The 19,009-nt window shown below is 42.6% G+C and overlaps 1 protein-coding gene across 7 annotated transcripts in view; it reads right to left on the bottom strand.

The window, feature by feature from the left end:
* The window catches only part of NFATC2 (nuclear factor of activated T cells 2), a 147,217-nt gene that overhangs the window by 99,728 nt on the left and 28,480 nt on the right, over window positions 1–19,009 (bottom strand). For all 7 annotated transcript variants that reach the window (XM_006129435.5, XM_006129436.5, XM_006129437.5 and 4 more), the window contains exon 3: window positions 16,480–16,648. In XM_006129435.5, coding sequence (XP_006129497.1) covers window positions 16,480–16,648 — 169 coding nt within the window. The remainder of the gene's footprint in view (window positions 1–16,479; window positions 16,649–19,009) is intronic.

Here is a 19,009-nt window from a genome sequence, read left to right as displayed (position 1 = left end):
TGCTTTTGCATAACGCTTATATGTTAACATAGTCAGACATGGGCTGGTCTATGACCTGAGGAAATGCAAGGCACTTTGGCAGGTAAACAAATAACATCATTCAGAAAACAAGGAGACTTTTCTTGTTTGGTTTGCTGCAGCAATTGGGTTTTATAAACAAAATGGAAATGTGTGGCATGATTTGACTCACCACTTCATAAACAAGGTTCATTCATGTATTCTACATTGCATCTCTGTATCAATGTCAGTTAAAAATTATGTCTGTGTTTAAGTGAATTATGGCTCTGATTTTCAGAACTAAAAAGCCACACTTTTAATTGCAAAATCTCTGTGCATTTGCCTCTATATTACCATGGTTGTGAGTATGTGTATTAGAAGTCCAATGAACACACAATTACAACACAAAGTTGCAGTAACTGTTACCACAAATTAGGCAAGCAAATGAACATGAAATACTTGTGCATTTCTAAACAAATGGGCCAGTATAGTCTACAAATGGATGTTAACACAAATCCAAAATTCTCCAAACCTTTTAGGAAGGAATTTAAAATTCAAATCTAGAGCCAGATCTGATTTGACCCCATACCAATAATCGGCTGAACCAAAACACCTGTTTGGAATAACTTTCAACTTTGGAAAACCCGAGTGCATCCCTAATGTATCACATACAATGCTCTTTGAATGAATCCCATCACTTTGGATTTAAAAGGCAAATCCTTTAACATTGCTTAGTTATTGCAACTGAAAGCTGAATTATAGTGGTACTTTATAGTGTACATCATTGATAGAGGGGTAAATTTCCTAGAGTCTTTGTGCATGCTCACATAACCCATACACCTTCTGGGTGTGGTGTACTCTCACACATATTGCACACACAGGTATTGGTGTCTACATGGAATTTAGACTGACTTTCTTTGAAATACATGTACTGACTTAAGTTTACATTTATCACCATACAACTTATAAACAGCAGAGCATTGCCCCATCAAAGACACTGCTGATATTGCTGTAAGATGTGAGTCATAGCCCCTTTGTATAAATGGGAAATAAGATGCACAGAGGTTAAGTGATTTGCCTATAGTCACACAGTGAAACAGGAATGAAGTGGGGATAAGAAAATCAGGAGGTGCTCTGTTTTGTACTAGTGGACTAGTACACTAGAAGAATTCTAAATTAATCTGGTACTCCAAAAATGAAATTGTAACAACTTCTGTCACCATCAGCATATGCTATTTATACATCGGTATTGTTATTTGATGGTCTTGTCTTTTTAAATTTGTAGACTTTTAGAGACAGTTTTTTGCAGGCATTTGTTTTGGACACCTTCACTACAGAAAATTACACCCCTGGGTGCCTGTTGAGGGCAGGCAGATTGTGATGCATATTGCACGAAGACTAATGAAAGACCCCTGCAAATCTTGTGGGCACCCATCAGGAGGTCCATGGCAAATCTGACCCTATGTGATAGAAGTGCAAGTGGCATGACAAAATAGAAGGGAATTTTTCCCCCCTTCATCCCAGCAGAACTTCTCCTGCTCAGAACTTGCAGGTCTTTCTCCCCTGATGGGGGATGAAGCCGCATCTTTAAAGCTGATCTCACAAACCTTCCTGTCTAGACAACACAAGCCACTGACAGAATGAATGTATAAAATGAACAAATGAATTCACTGGCCATACTCTTTTTGTTTGCTTGAAACTGATCTTGCTTATTTCAGTTCACCAAGGTCTGAGAGCAGGTCTGTTAACTGTTGCATATTACTTGCTATCTCCCTTTGGAAGTCATGTCAGCTTCCCTCTGAATGAGATGTGTGTATACGTGTTGGTGGATGTGCGTGTGCGGTCAGCTTTTAAAATAACGCACTGGTGATTCAGAGAGACCGCCATCAACCTTTGGTGAAAAGTGGGAAAACAGACCTGCACTGGTTACATTTAATTAGAAGTAAATACAAAGCAGCGTGACAAATCGCTTCCGCCTACTGCTTCCCTTTTCCTGCTGTACATGAAAAGATAAGAAAACACTTAGAAGCTCTCTCCTAGGTTTACAAGGAGTGGCACAGGATTTCAGCATGCAGCTCCCTCTAGCTCAAACTGGAGCAGTGTGCCTGCTAAATTCCTTATACCCTGTTAGCCATGGAGAGGGTTTCCCAAGTGACACCAAAGGCTCTCCAAGTTTTTGACATTATGAATTACTTCCCCAACCAAATTCTTCATCTTCTCTGTGTCTATTGAAATGCTCAGCCACATGAAAAGTATATTAGGACATGACTGAGGAGATCGGGTGAAGATATACTCGTTTAAGTACCTCCTGCTTGTGTCAACATTTTCTGGCTTGGCTTCTGCATTCATCTCCAGGGAGGAAAAATTTTACATGTAGTGTCTAATCATTCCAAGAGTGCCTGCAGACTTTTTTTCCAACCTGAACTGAAAATCCTAATTCTCTTGTCCCATGGACACCAGAATACCAATAGCTGTCACTAAGCACAGAGGCCTCATCCAACCTCTGCATCATATAGCAGCTGGTGTTAACGTTTGCATCAAGCAATAAAGGGGAAGCTTGTCACATGATTTTATTCAATGTGGTCGGGACATTCCAAGAGAACACAAGCGAGAAGAACTCTCTTCCCTAGTTCTTTTTATTACTTACAGAAACAGCCTAAAAAGACCTCAGATGATTATCATTTGAACATCTGATTCTGCTATATGGTGAATTTTTGTTATGCTCATTTTTAATGTATTTTATTTTGATGAGATTGGATTAAAAAGCCAAGGGCCTGAATCTCATTTACTCTAATGACCTTCTAATAAGATTCAGGCCCCAAAATCTGGGATTTCTGTTCCCTAAAAAGACTGTACTGGATTAGGCTAGAGCTCTGGGGAAGAGGAGGCAATAGTTAGAGTAAGTGATAAAGCATGAGATTTCCTATGGGTTCTATTCCACACCTCCATGGGGTAATTGGAGAACAAAATGCTTTTCACTATTACTAGCATGTGATTTTCTCCTCTTACAAGCACTGGTGTAGCTAAGACATACCTCTTCCTCAGCAGATTTATATAGGCTTGGTTATCTTTCCTGGAGTGTGACCAAAACAAATAAACCAACAGATAACTCTAGGAGGTCAACCAACAAAAATGGGCCTTTTAAAGGGAACAGACTCAAATGAAAGAGGATAGGTCAGTGAGGAGCAACCTAGGCTAGTAAGTGGCCACATGAGTGGCCCACTTTCATCTCCATGGGCTGCAAAATTTTTGTAACCAACATGATCTCCTGGGTTCGGGTCGTTTTGCTAACTGCGTTTGCCTACCTAGAATTTGCGGAGTGTGCCAACTGAACCCTAGCAGCGCTTTGATTGGATGCAGAGGGAGCGCACGGATCTCACAATGTTGTGTGAAATCAGCACGCACCTCACTTCACATGCCCTTGCTTTAAATGTGTGTCACTTTAATAACACTGGTGGGAAAAAAAACTATGCAGCTGAAAACCAGCAGAATCTGTCCACCCTTCCCATGGGCAAAGGTCAACAAAATGTCTCAGGGGCCGCACACAGAACCCAAAAGGGCCACTTGTGGCTCTTGGGCTGCAGGTTGCCCACCACTGGGGTAGATGATTTCTACATAAAGGGACATATGTAGCAGCTGGTTATGACTTTGCAGGTGTATTAATAGACGAGATATACGGGTATTATTTTATAGTTATGAATAAGATTTATAATACATGCATGATAATGTTAAGGGCAAACTATATAATTTAAAGGATTCTATTTTCTGTTCACAGATGTTCATGACAAAAATAAAAAGTTTATATAAATAGCAACATACCCATCCTCTCTGTCTCAGGTAAAGCACAAAGAGTCTAATTTACCACTGGTGTAACTCTACGAACTTAGGCTATGTTGTCACTGCATGTTAAGCACAAGCTAAGCAATTCTGGGGAAAGTTAACCCATATTTGCAATAACATGATCACATTACTGGACTGTCATGCTCTGCTTCCACACTGGCTCTGTACGTGGACATTTCACGCAGTAGAGCTATCTGGACATGCATCCCAAGATTCATAGTCTTGCAATTCAATATGCTGCCCTATGCTTTCATTGACAAGTGGTGACACAATGTATTCACCCAGTCTAGGGATTGTGGGGAAAAATGGTCTACAATCACAGAATTCATTTCCTAGCATGGCCTCTCCAGGGGTTCATCTCAACGTTGGCCAGTGTGTGTATGAGGAACCTTTCTCCCCTCTTTGTGCTAATCCTATGTTCCTTCTTTAGGGACAGATTATTCCCTCTGGCCTGTCTCTATGTAAATTGTGAGTCAGGGTCCCTTAAGTGCCCCCAATATCTCTAGCTATCCTCTGAAAAGAACCCTCTATTACAAGGAATGGTTTTAGAACTGCCACACACCTATCTTGTGCTTGTCCCAGCTGGGGGGTAGGAATCATGTTATAAGCTGGCCTCGTTAGCTGCTTCAGTTTCCCCACTTTCCACTGGGCTCAGCCCCAGCAACATTGAGCTGTGCCTCACTTTCCACTCTTTCAGCTGAGCTATTGCCTGCAGCAACCCTGAGCTGTGTATGAAACTGGAGAAACTACAAACAGGAAGCTGAGCAGAGGGGCGGCAGCAGCTAAGCAGAGGCAGACTAATTGTGTGTGGCTCCTAACTCCTATTGAAATTAACACAAGTTAGGTGTCTGGTCGGAAGACCGATGGGAAGAGAGGGGAGGACTATCACATCTCAATTGTGGTTACTGCTTGCAGCTGCCTGGCTTCACTGCAGTCACTTCATAAGAATTATTAACAACTACCACAGAATCTGTCTTATATAGCTCAAGGTTGCCTTGTTGTGTAACATTGATAAAGGTGTGGGGAATACAGAGCTGGTTAAAGGGAAAACCCAGCCTGAGCCTTCAGTAAAGACGAGATGGCACTGCAAGGGAGCAGCCTCTTTGAGTGGGGAGAGGCGAAGGAGAGAGAAGTGTCACTCGCTTAAATGTTTCTTTTGCATCCCACTACTACAGTCCACTAATACACATCTCAGATTTCCTGGCAGTCAGAAGTGAGAATGATGCTTCATATCCCAAATCCAATGTACATCCTGCAGAATAGTTACTTGGTTTATAACTGTCTATACAGTCCCTTGAGACTCTACTGTGTAATTTAGACATAGCACACTGCGGGTTTGTCTACACAGCAAATGGCTGTTATTCCGAAATAACAATGCGAGTATCTACACAGCAATTCCGTTATTTCGAAATAATTTCCAAATAATGGACAGCTTATTCTGACTTCTGTAAACCTCATTCTATGAAGAATATTCTGAAATAGCTATTTCAAAATAAGACATGTGTAGATGCTCCACTTCTGCTATTTCAAAATAGCCCCTCATCTGGGCCATTCAAAGTTACTCCTCTTTGGGCTCTAAATCAAGATAGCACGTCTACATTAGGGAAGCCTGCCTTGGACTAATTTTGAGGCTTCCCTGCAGTGTACACATGCTATTTCAAAATAAGCTATTTCGGAATAACTATTCTAGAATAGCTTATTCCGAAATAACTGTGCAGTATAAAGTAACTGAGTGGAAATGGGTGAGGAAGGGTGTAAATTGTGGTGATAAAAATCTCAGAATTACTCAGCTTTGCTACCTGCTCATGACTGTAAGTCAGTTACATTTTTTTTAAAATCAAATGAACACACTCATTGCAGGTGACAAAATGGGGACAGAGATTTCTTGAAAAAGTGTGGTGAAGTGTAATGCTACTAAGTTGATTCATAACATGAGGAACACACTAAAAATTCCTGTATGCAGCCCCCCCCTACCCCCCGGGGCAGTAATTTCTCTCAGTACTTGTTAGCAAAGCAATGTAGCATGGATTAGCATATATATCCAGCCCATATACAGGCAGTCCCTGGGTTACGTACAAGATAGGGACTGTAGGTTTGTTCTTAAGTTGAATCTGTATGTAAGTCGGAACTGGCGTCCAGATTCAGCCGCTGCTGAAACTGATCAGTTTCAACAGCGGCTGAATCTGGACGCTAGTTCTGACTTACATACAGATTCAACTTAAGAACCCCAGGCATCCCCAAGTCAGCTGCTGCTGAAACTGATCAGCGGCTGATTCCAGGAAGCCCAGGGCAGGGGCTTCCTGTAGTCAGCCACTGGTCAGTTTCAGCAGCGGCTGACTTGGGGACGCCTGGGGCAGAGCAGCTGGGGTGCTGCTGGGTTGGTCCAGTAGCGCCGCCGCTCCTCGGTGCTACTGGACCAACCCAGCAGCACCCAAGCTGCTCTGCCCCAGGCGTCCTGATTCAGCCGCTGCTGAAACTGACCAGCAGTGGCTGAATCAGGACGCCTGGGGCAGAGCAGCTGGGGTGCTACCCGGTTGGTCCTGTAGCGCCCAGAGCGGCGCTACGGGACCAACTGGCAGCACCCCAGCTGCTGTACCACAGGTGTCCGGAGCAAAGCCGCGGAGCACGGGGGCAGCGGGACAGCCCAGACGCGCTGTGGCTGTCCTGCTGCCCTCGGGCTCCGTGGCTTTGCTCTGCTTTGCTCCCCGTCCCCCTGGTCTGCAGACCGAGGGGGGGGGGGGGGCAAAGCAGAGCCAAGCCGCGGAGCACGCGGCCAGCTGACAGCCCAGACGCGTCTGGGCTGTCAGCTGACCGCGTGCTCCGCGGCTTGGCTCTGCTTTGCTCTGCTTTGCCCCCCGTCCCCCTGGTCTCCAGACCAGGGGGACGGGGGGGGGGGGGGGCAAAGCAGAGCAAAGCAGAGCCAAGCTGCGGAGCGTGTGGGCAGCGGACAACCCTGTCCGCTGCCCCCGTGTTCAGCCGCTTTGCTTCCTCTCCCTGGTCTGCTGGAGACCAGGGAGAGGAAGGGTCCCGTTCGTAACTGCGGATCCGACATAAGTCGGATCCGCGTAACTCGGGGACTGCCTGTACTCTGATTCTGTAATTTCCACTCCAGGTCATCTGATGAAGTGGGTTTTACCCACAAAAGTTCATGATATAATATATTTGTTAGTCTCTAAAGTGCTACAGGACTGCTCATTGTTTTTAATGTAGCATGGGTGAGCCCTCACACCTTCCATTCCATAGCCATATGTGTGAACACTGTGATTTTCAAATGGGTCTAGACACACTAACTCCAATTAATTTCAACAGGAGTTAGGCACCAAATATACTTACTCTCTCATTTAAGAGTAAGTGTCTGTTAAATGGGATAATAGTATTTCCATATGATGATTGTGAGGTGCTCAGATCTGACAGTAATAAATACACACAATCACCTGGCACAGATAGGTGTCACGACTAGAAGGGAACCATTATGATAATTTAGTAGGGCCTTCTGCATAACACAGGGCAAAGAACCTAAGCCAGTAATTTCTATATCAAACCCACAACTTCTGTTTGAGCTAGAGTGTATCAGTTAGAATTACCTAGGGTACGTCCAGAGGTATCCCAGAAAAACTGTTCCACATCCAGGGAATGTGTTTGCTCTTCTGCTTTTTTTCGCGGAAGAGCAAACATGCTCTTTTGGAAGCCCCTGGATTCCTCGTTCCATGAGAAATAAAGGGGCTTCCGAAAGAGGGTTTTTTCTGACATTTGGCCCAGTCAAATGTTGGAAAAGCCTCGGAAATGGTTACGCAAAATGCTTTTTCCGAAAAAAGGATATAATCTAGCCGTACCCTGAGCCTCAAATTAATGACTTCAAGTGATGGAGCATTCTCATGTCCCTAGGGGACTTGTTCCAGTTATTTCCTCTCACAATTATTAAAGCAGCCATAGATTACAGATAGCCCAAACTCCCACAGGTCTTTTCCGACCAGATACCTAACTTCTCTTCCTTCAATTTTGCTTCATCATCAGGGGCAATACCTGACATTCTCTATTAACCAATCTGGTTTCCTATAAGGTTCCTCTGGGTTTACGGGAACTACTTTTGATTCATCTAGCAATTTCATTTTCTCTTGAGCTCTAGTGAATGTTGAAGTTCTATAACATCAGAGAACCATGTAACTAAGTGAAAGTGTAACCACCTGGCAGAATAGAACCTGGCACCTCTGGAGCTTAGTATAGGAGCCTCTACAGCTTGACCCTATAAAGCCAGCTATAGAGCACACTTGTGCTTATCTCTTGCTGCAAGTGTCTACATGCAACTACATGGGACAATGAACCACACCCACTAGGTATGTGGATTACATAAGGACAACTGCCCAATATGTCCTAATATTTAGCAAAATTCTTCTAAAAAGAGTGTTTTTTCAAATTAGCCCAAAATACAGCCCCATCTTTTCAGAACTGCATAACTATTACTCCAGTTTGCACACATAACTGAGGTAGATCTACCCACACTAAAACTATCAGCTTGGTGTCTAATTGGCTGTTTATATGCACAGTTATATAAACTACTCTAGGAATTTTGCACTTAAATTAGGCAATAACTGCGTGTTCAGTTTGACATGTGCTGTTCTGAATATCAGGGCCATAATCTTTACAAGAACATATAAGGAGAGGATTGGAGTGCTAGGAATGGAAAGTAGCTGGGCTGAGCAAAGCAGGAGTCTGCTTCAGTGTGTTCAATACAGTCTGTGCAGACAAAATACTAAGCCAGGAGCAAACATGCAGAAATTGAATCTGGAACCCAGACACACACAGAGGGTATGTCTACATTTCAAACACTACAACACTGCAGCTGCAGCACTACTTACACTGCTAGAGTGCATCAGTGTAGGCACTACTTACTCTGATAGCAATAGCTGGGTCAAAGGAAGTATTCTCCTATTGATCTAGCACTATCTATGCTGGGGGTAGGTGAGTACAGCTGCTTCTCAAGGATGTGAATTCTTCACACCCCTGAGAAATGTAGCCATACCAATGTAATTTTTTAGTATAGACCTTACCCAACTAGTCGCATTTATATCACTATAAAAAGTAGTGGGCATGGAGTGCATTGACAGTAGAGGAAAGAAACTGGGGAGAAAACTAGTATTTGCCTTATTTTATTTACCATATTCAGAATACCCACTTGCAATAGCTAAGTTTTGAATTCAAAAAGTAAGTCCCACTCAGTATGTGTTTGAGTTGCAATATCAAAACCATGATCTATTACTATGTTTACATCTGATTGCCTGGTTTTACTCATAACGCTAAAAGTACTAGCTGAACATTAAACTTACATACATGCAAAAGTCAGAGCCCTGAAAACAATGTCCTCTTTCACATGGAACCACAAGAGAACACCCACGGTAGAATGCTTGATTCAAAGAGGAAAGTAAAAAGTAAGCCTATTATAAAACAAACTTCTGTGTGTTTTATTAACACCTGGACAGTTGGGCTACGTCTACATTGGCCCCTTTTCCGGAAGGGGCATGGTAATTTTTGAAATCGCAATAGGGAAATCCGCGGGGGATTTAAATATCCCCCGCGGCATTTAAATAAAAATGTCCGCCGCTTTTTTCCGGCTTTTAGAAAAGCCGGAAAAGAGCGTCTACACTGGCCCCGATCCTCCGGAAAAAGTGCCCTTTTCCGGAGGATCTTATTCCTACTTCAAATTACTTGTGCTCTTAAACAATATAGGTGCTTTTGAAAATCCCACTATAAGAGCAGGTCAACTTAGATTAGATTTGGTGAAAGATTAAGGCAAAATAGTTGAGAATAATGACCTCTCCTTACCAGGAAGAGAAAGATGTGCTTTTCATCCAACTCATCCCAACCCTTGACAAAGGTACATAAGCAATAGCGTAGGAGAGGAATGTGTTGAAAGAGGACCAAAGAGTGACAAGATATCAGGGTTGTGAAAGTTCCTTTTAAATAGTTACTGCTTACCAATTCCTTGAGCGTAAAGGCTCTCTATAAAAGTGCACTTCACAGCTGGAATCCACCATATCTAGGTAATAGCCATCGCTAATTGCATCAACTCAGCTGACAATGGTGGAGAAGTAGTATTTTGTTAAAAATACAATTCTGAGAAGTAACTCAAGTTTTTGGGTTAGAAGGCAAAAGCAGACTCCTTACTGTCAGGTTTCTTTCAAATTTTCCCCAAGTTTGAGTTTAATTTCTATGTGCATTGTACTGCTCCTGCTGTTCTAGTCACATGTATAATCCCCCGTAAAGGGTATGATTTGTGTAATCCCCACCACTCTTCAAAGCTACTATTTCCAGCATGCTTTAGAGCATGGGCCAGAATGTCAGAAAAGTGAGATACAAATGGAATAACTGTACATGAAAAAGATGACTAATTATCCCACAGGAAAGCACAATTATCCAAATTATATGAACAATCTTTGCACAAATTAACCTCAACATTACATGCTTAAGCTTGGTTAAAAAAAATCTGTCCCTTTGCCCATTTACTAAGGGTGTGTCTAGACTACAGGGTTTTGTCGACAAAATTAAACCTGCGTCTACACTACCGCTGAGTTCTGTCGACATAACGTCAACAGAACTCAGCAGTTTTGTCGACTATGGTAAACCTCATTCTATGAGAAATAACGCCTTTTGTCGACAGAGTTCTGTCGACAGAAGGCGTTATTGCATCTAAACTGTCCTTTGCGTCTACACTGTCATGTCGACAAAGCAGCTTGCTTTGTCGACAGAACTGAATGTAGTCTAGACGCTCTTTGTCGACAGTATCTGTCGACAAAACTTCTGTCGACAAAAGCCTGTAGTCTAGACATACCCTAAAAGGCAGTCACTTCAGGGGAAGAGCCTAGCATCTGTTTAACAGCTCACAGAAACCTTACACCGCTGTTTAGGGGAACACGTTGAGATAAAAAGTATAACGGCTTTAACTTTTCAAATAAATTCAGCCTTCTGCAAAGCCAATTTGGCACAAAACCAAGGCGCTACTTAAACTCCTCAAAATAAATGTGGGCTGGTCCAGGGTGAAATTCACCTCAATTGAGCTTCTAATCTTTGAACTGAAGAGGTCTTTCCTGTGCAAAATGTTCCTAACCAAACAATTCAACACCTCTTTACTCGATACAAAGAAAATCTCTTTGCCTAGCTTCACCTCCTTTTCTTTTCCTGACTCAGTTTTCATACACATGCATATATTATTTCAACAGTTTTCTGTAGGCGCGATCAAGGAGACAAAGAGAAGCCCAGCTGGTAGTACTCACACTCCAGTCCTACTGCACACCCAGTTCCTCTAGGCACCTCTGAATTATGCAATGTCAGTATTTCCACATCACTCGCTGCTTGGGTAAGGGTGGGAGTTTTCAGAGGAGCTGGATCAGATCTAGGTTCAGTTTTTGTGTTGCATATGTCTGTTTTAACTTCATTCTCCTACCTGAAAAATGGGGGTTATAATATTTCTTTGCTCTGCCACCTTTTGTCAGTCTTGTCTGTTTATTCTGTAATAAGCTCTTCCTGGCAGACGCTCTCCCTTACGTTGTGTCTGGGTGGCATTTTCACATAACTGGAGGCCTGATTTTGAATGGGGCCTCTAGACTAGGGGTACTGTAATAGAAATACTATTCCCCCACTGCCTTTCTGGACCTTCCAATGCCAATAACCCTGATGGACACTCGAAAGGAAGAAAACGGAAGGTGTTTCCAATTCCTCCTTCTATTATCAGTTACCATGTCTGCCTGGTCAGAATATAACCTCCTGTTAGCATCATTTTTTGTTCCTGACACACAGGCTCCTGTTGCCTTCCTCAGAGATGTAAAACACAAAATGTAAAACACAAAAGCAAATGTCCTAGATCAGTGGCTTTCAACCTGTTGTCCATAGATCCTAGGGGGTCTGCAGACTTATGTCTAAGATTTCCAAAGGCACTCCACAGCTCTATTCAACATTGGGTAGGGATCCTCAAATGAAAAAGAAACTGAAAACCACTGTCCGACTTCACTATGACTTGTTCTGTCAGTGGCTCTCACTAGTGGCTTTTGCCCCTCTGGGGAGCATGACAGTGATACAAGTTCCCCTGTTCTGTGCTCCAAATGTTCTGTACTAAACACACCAAGAAGAGGAAGCAGCCTCAGAATGATCAACCACAAGATAAAACTGAGAGGATATGAGATCTGCCGGCTCATAGCTTCAGCGCACCCAGAAGCAGGGGCGTGCATGCAAAAGACAGATTTAAACAAAGAAAAAAAATGCAGGCCAATGCCAAAAAAAAAAATCATCAATATAATAGAGTGAAAATGTTCTCCTTACAAAGAATTTGTGGGATCATTCAGACACACACACACGTGATCTCTCCCAACCTATGTTAAAAGAATTTTTAAAAGTGGGATTATTTGAGAGAGAGGATAGCTGAAATGGTAGAATCAGATATCATAGATGTTAGCAATGGAATCAAATAGGATGAATGGGACAAATTCATCCCAGCTGTAATTCCAGTGTAGACAATGGAGTTTCTACAGAAGGGGTGAATTTGGGACGTTGTATTTAAGCGCTATTTAGATAGCACTAAAGAGAATTATATAGGGTCAGACTTAGAAAAGCTACTAAAGAGAGGTGCTAGCAAAACCCTTCTAAGGAAATTCAGTGACGTGCTTTAAGATCTGTGAAACATAGTTGGTTGTGAATCTATAATTTCAAGTTATCAAGCTGCTGGACAACTGCAGCCCCATCAACACTGTGTTGGCAACCTCAGCTTCCTAGTTTGACTCTTAACAGGGAGAGAACTTGCTGAACATTAATTTTCATTCCTTAATAGCCCATTCCCAGCCAGCTGCTAAAAGGCTCCTGTACATTTTCAGCAACACAATCTGTACTAGTTATCATCCAAACTACCAGCACTGCTCCCCTGCTTTCTTTCTTTCATTTCTGTACAATTCAAACTAAAAAGGAGTGAATACAAATGTTGAAATGTATTGAGGGGAAGAAATAAAAATCAGAGCCAAACAAATTTTATTACCTAAAAGTTTTGGATTTTACTAGTCTGCTCTGGTTTCAGATGTCATAAACCATACAGGTGCAACTCTGTCATATTACTCTGCACCCACATGAACCTTGTTATGTTAGACTGAACTGACATCCAGTGAATATTTCTAGGTTTATAATGAATCCTTATAAAGAAACTGTCCATATTTTCTTCATACACATTCACATCTGTTGGGAAGCACAGCTGTTTGGGAGAGCATGCCATTAATGTTTTGAATGCAGTTCAGTATATTTAAATCTGACTGCAAAATTTTGATAGAATGGGGAATATCTGTTCTTGTTTCCACCAGGAAACATAAAACTCTCCTGACTGATATCAATGAGAGGAAAAAAATGAAGCACTGTTCTTTGCTCCCACCCCTACCCCTGCATATCATAAGAACTCCTTCACTATGATAAACATCCCACTGATAAACAGTGTTCTCTGTAAGGCTATGTCTACACTGCAGGCGTTTGCTGGCAGAGAGTATGCTAATGAAGCACTCATTAGCATTTGTCATACTGTCATTTACATAGTCTCTGCCGATGCTTTTTGCACAAGAGGTTTTTGTGCAAAAACAAGCAGTGTAGACGGGTCCATTTTGCACAAAAAAACCCTTTTGCATAAGATCTTATGCTTCAAAAAAGGAGAGAATATGCAGATGACAGCGTGACAAATGCTAATGAGAGCTTCATTAGCATACTCTCTGCCAGCAGTGTAGATGTAGCCTAAGCTGGGTGCTTGTACAGCTGCTCAGGAGCCATTCAAATATCACCCAGCTGATTTGCAGTGTGTGCACACCTAGGATTTTTGTTTCTGCTGGTGATGCACATTCACACATGCCTCGATATATTGCACGTGGATGGAAAAGATTAGAGGGAACATTGCTGATGAGCATTATCTTTGGACAGGAAGTGTTGCCAACTTGTAAGCAACATAAGGAATGAGTAAATACTGATTGGTCATTTATGTCATAGAGCCATACACACTGCCCTGTGTAATAAGCTAGTCTGTTCCATAAACTAAGTGACTGCAAATGTTTAAATCAGCAGACTGATGTACATCAAAAACATGCTGGCCACTGATTGCTCTAATCCCCTTGCTCACACTCCTGACACCTAAGTGCAGACCAGCTGAAGTAAGACTAATTATGTCAGGGCCGAGAACTTGATCCTGCAAGATGCTGAGCACTGTGGCCTGACCCAGAAAAACACTTCAGACTGTGCTTAAATGAATGCACATGCTTAGACCCATCAGTGGGATTGTTCATGTCCTTAAAATGTTTTGCTGGATCAGGCTAGAAGATGTAGTGCCTTCCCGTTCAAGCCCTAGTACAAGAGTAAAGTTTGGAGGATATAACCCTGCCTTTGGCTAATCAAAGTTAATTTTTGTGTCTGTGCTTGTCTGCTTGATATACGTGAATCATTTTCCCATACTACTCTAGCTTCTACGAACACCAATCAACAATTGTTCTTACTTCCTGAATAATATTAGCTGAAACGAGAAGGAACTAAGAAAGATGATAACTTAAAGACTGGCAGGTCCCACAGGAATATTGCCCAGTTACTCAGCCATGCTTTTATCCATAGCTTTTAATCAGGAAGGTGACAACAGTCTGCCTTACAATAATTAATTCCATAAAATGACGTCTTAGCTCATCTACCTTTGTGTTAGACAAGGGGCCAAGCTCTGCTCTCATTTAGACCAGTATAAATTTGAAATTCTTCCATTGATATCAATGCAGTGACTTCCATTTACATCAGTGCAGATGTCTGATCACTGATGTTTGTCAGACTCCAATGCACATAAACCATAGGTCGTATAAAAAAACTCTCACTGTTTCTGTGATTACATCATCCCAATTCAGAAGTGAAGTCCTACCCTAAACTCACTTACCCTTTCTCTACACACTAATGCACCCAATAAACATGTCTTCTCTCTATTTACAACCTTCTAGCAGGCTATCAAACTTATTGAAATCAATCCCAGTACTGTGTACTTCAATTGTCCTCCCTTCCCCAACTGTTGCTGGTAGATGGATTTTCTATTGGGGTCGTATATCCAGTACATTAAAAAAAGGAATTGTTACAACATCTGACAACTGGAACTGCATGCAAAGTATTAAGTAAAGACAAGATTTAGCATCTGCTCAGTGAATTAAATATATCCCAGGCCAAACATTAAAATGCATATGTTGAGGGATTAAACTAGGGAGAAGTAAACTTGTCTGGAGTAATTGCAAACCCACCTAAAACCCTACTAATAATCTGATCAATTGATAATAGGGTTTTCTAGCCACTTAGGAGAGACTTTGTAAAAAGGAGGCAGTGATGGAAAAAATAGGTAGAAACAGTTGAGAAGAGAGGAGCGGAGGGGAAAGCAGAAAGATTATGGAAAAAAGTAACTAGCAATAGGAAGAGAGAAATTCTAAAAAGTAATAGAAAAAGTAAGGCTAATCTGGATAGTGCCATATATAGGGCACCCACCTGTGTTAGTAAAGATTATGGAGTGGGGGTGGGAACCTTGCAACCCCCATAAATTGCACAGGTTTTGCTTTAGGCAGAAAAATGTGGGTGCCACTTTTCCTCTCATTTGCATGGGTGAAAATCAAGGAGTTACATTGATATAAGCGAGAGGACAATGAGATTTTAAAACACAGATCATGGCAGGGAAGAGTTTATATTAGAGAAGGGGGAGAAAGATTTGGGAACTCAAATGAGCTTGGAAAATTAATTTTAAAAAATAGTTTTAAGAGGTTTGCAAAACTTCAACCCCTAACTCCAGAGGATCATCCAGCTCTGTCTGCAATTAACTCCCATGAGTTAGGGGCAGTGTATTATTAACTCTTTGGAAACTGTAGCTGAAGATACACACTGTCCCTAATCCAACTTTCATTAAAGTCAAAAGGAGTGGTCACTGTCTGTTTGTTCACTGTACTGGAAGCTGGATGAGCCCTTATCAGTTACAGTCTGTAATAAAAAAAGACTCTCATAAGGGTTAGGTGCATTCAGAAGTATGCTTGGTACCATCTAGTTGGCAGGAATATGTTCTGCATAGCAGGGAGCTGGACTGGGCAGTTTACCTGGCTGGCAGTAGGGAGAAAGGCAATGGTTCAGAGACAGTGAGATCTACTGTGAGCATTCGCTGGAAACCGCACCTTGAACCCAACACTGAGCTGATTTCTGAAGTTGGAAAGTGGCTTAGGTAGTTATTTCACAAAATACTAACAATCACAAAAGGCGTGAAATGACACAAAAGGAGAGGCTGTTTTGAGAGTTAAGCTGTCTCAGCTCAAAGTAGGATTGTTGGGCATCTCCTGACAGAGAGAGGAGAATTTTAATGTGATTTCTAATCCAAAAAACTTGGCATACACTTTGGCTGAGCCTCTGGACATTTCCCAAATGAATCTCCAAACTTCTTGAAGTTCACTGTCACTCAACTTCAGACTTCACACATGCTAGAGAGTACAAACATGTTGCTGGTTTGCATTTATGTTTGCACATATCCCCCTCCCCAGGATTAGCTCCCTAAACGTTTTATAAAAATGAATTAACATGATTTCCACCCCACACCCCAATCTCAACTGCCTGCACATTTCCATTCATTCTAAAATCTCTTACCTGGACCACCGGATGGCCTCCTGTTGGTGCTTTGACTGCCCCTCGGCTCCCCTCAGTTTCATAATGTGCCCGATGGTGAGGTTTTGGCTGCACTTCAATGCGCAATTCGTATGAGCCAGACTGGTTAGAGAGTGGCCACTCCAGAGGTGGAAGGGATGCAACAGGTACACTGGACAGGAAAAGATCAGTCAGTTAGGAAAACCTGAGGAGGTGCAGGTGTGATGCTGGCAAACCAGCTTACCCATAATAACTTAACAAGAGGCACTGCAATTGTAATCAGGACAATTCATGTATGTGAATTGAAGAGATGTAAATAGACCAGCAAGTGCCCATTCATTTGAGAAACAGAACCCTGGGGAGAGGCTAAAAGTGTTTGTATCCCTATATCCTGCAGAAGTTTGTGACTGTCACCGAATTAACTGGTAGATGCTAAGTCCCTTTCCAGTCTTAATTGTCTTTACTTCTCCATGCGAATGTGTTCAGTCAACATTAAGTTCAAAGATGTGAGAGGCTACATGAAACTAATGGTACAGGTTGAACCTCTCTGGGCTGGGACTCTGGTCCGGCAATATCAGTGGTATGCCAAGCCATGGATGTTATGGCACCAGAAAGCCCCTGGACCAGAGAGCCCAGGCAGCCCCATGGCAGGCTGCAAGCCAGGAGCCCAGTGTCCCAGGGCTGGCGGGGCATAGAGACCCTGGCAGCCCCAAGGCAGCAGAGCTCCGGTGGCCCCTGGCAGCCCTGGGGCAGCAGAGTCCCAGCAGCCCAGGAGCTGCAGAGACCCAGTGAGCCTGGAGCCACTGAGCCCTGGTGGCCCCGGGGCAGCGGAGCTCCAGCCACCGTAGAGGTGTGGAGCTTCAGCCGCACTGGGGCAGCAGTACCCCCAGAGCAGTGCAGCCCCAGCGGCCCTAGCAGCCTTCAGGCACCGGAGCCCCAGCAGCAAAGCCAGATGGGGAGTCTGGTGGGGGTCTGCTGATGGACCCCAGGAGAGCCCAGAGTCCATCAGCAGGGGAGCTGGAATTGACCTCCCCTGGTCCATCAAAATCCGTCTTTTAGGATCGGTCAGGTCCCCAGGGTCCCAGACCCAGGAGATCCAGCCTGTATTACATGTACTGCCTTCCGCTTACCCTGAAATAATGAATGACAGTAAATCAGCACAACTGGGTTAACTGTGTGTATATGTGGTAAATAATTGCTCAACAAAGAAGAATCTTTAGGCATGCTGTGCTGAAAACACTAGACAGTCTGTTTCAGTTATAAAGGAGGAACCGTGAGTCTGATCCTGCTGTCTCTAATCTGCCAAATTTTAAACAGAGAAAGTTTATGCTGTGGGACTGAGATCTCCAAATAGTTACTTGGTATACCCTGGAAAATGTTTGGAAAGATGCAAACAGACTCTACATCTAAGGGTATGTCGACATTGCCATGTTACAGTGCTGTTGCTGTTATATTGTGACATAGGAAGTATAGTCAATCTTTTTTGCTGAAGGAGAGCTCTCCCAGCAATAAAAAAAAACGACCCCCTCTCATTACAGGTGCTTTTCAGCACTAAATTTTTTATTGTTCAGGAGGAGTGTTCACACTCCTGAACCACTAAAGTTTTAGCATGAAAAGTGGCAATGCAGACACGCCTAAACTGCTATTTGGATTTTAACCTTTTGGGACGATTCCTTAGAGGCTTGTGTGCACACTGGCAGATTTGCCATCCCTGCTACCACTCTGATCTAAGGACTGTGCAATCACTTGTAATGTATATGATTATTTTCACTGTTTAATAACACTCTTGTATTATTAATAATAGTAATAATTAATAATAATTAGTTATTTTACTAAGAATTGGCTGTGTGTGTGATATTTGGGTAAGATCTGTAATGTCTATTGACCTATGGGTGAACATCAGATCCTCTGGGATTGGTAGAATCTCATATATAATGATATGGGTTTTCAGTGACCTCTTATAAAGTTGTCTGGCTACTGAACTGGGGGTTGGAATGCCTAAAGCGGACTGTGTTTTGGCTTCTTGTTAACGAGTATGATACTGTGGAAGTTTATTTGTTACTGGTCTGGAGAATCTAATCATAGATTTGGGGGGTGTTTGACTTGTTTCTTGCAATCTGCCTTGAGTGTGGCACTCTCAGTTGTGATCCTCTTTAGGCATCAGACAGAATAGGTACTCAGAAAAGTACATGTAAGCATTTCTTCTCCCTAGGGCTAAGGTGCTATGGGTAAACTCCTGGGCCCACTGAAGTCACTGGAATTTTTTCCATTAACATCAATGGGGTCAAGGCTTCACCTTGTGCACTTAATTACAAGTGCCACCAAAATCCAGAATTATCAAATATTTCAGTAAATCACACTCTGAGCAGAGACACAATAGCTTCCTAATAAATAGCTTGAGAGTGTGCACTTGTATCTGATCTTTGCCACGCACCTTTGATTTTGATCATTACTGTGAAATCTGTTAACAGGTGTATAAACAGTGAGTTTTTGGTTTGGGTGATATAAAAAGAACAGTGAGATGTATAAGATA

Source organism: Pelodiscus sinensis, chromosome 17 (assembly GCF_052426305.1).
Source record: "Pelodiscus sinensis isolate ZL-2025 chromosome 17, ASM5242630v1, whole genome shotgun sequence".
NCBI classification, from domain to species: domain Eukaryota; kingdom Metazoa; phylum Chordata; order Testudines; family Trionychidae; genus Pelodiscus; species Pelodiscus sinensis.
The sequence above is the reverse complement of the archived record's forward strand: the minus strand, read 5'-3'. Positions and strand labels throughout refer to the sequence as shown.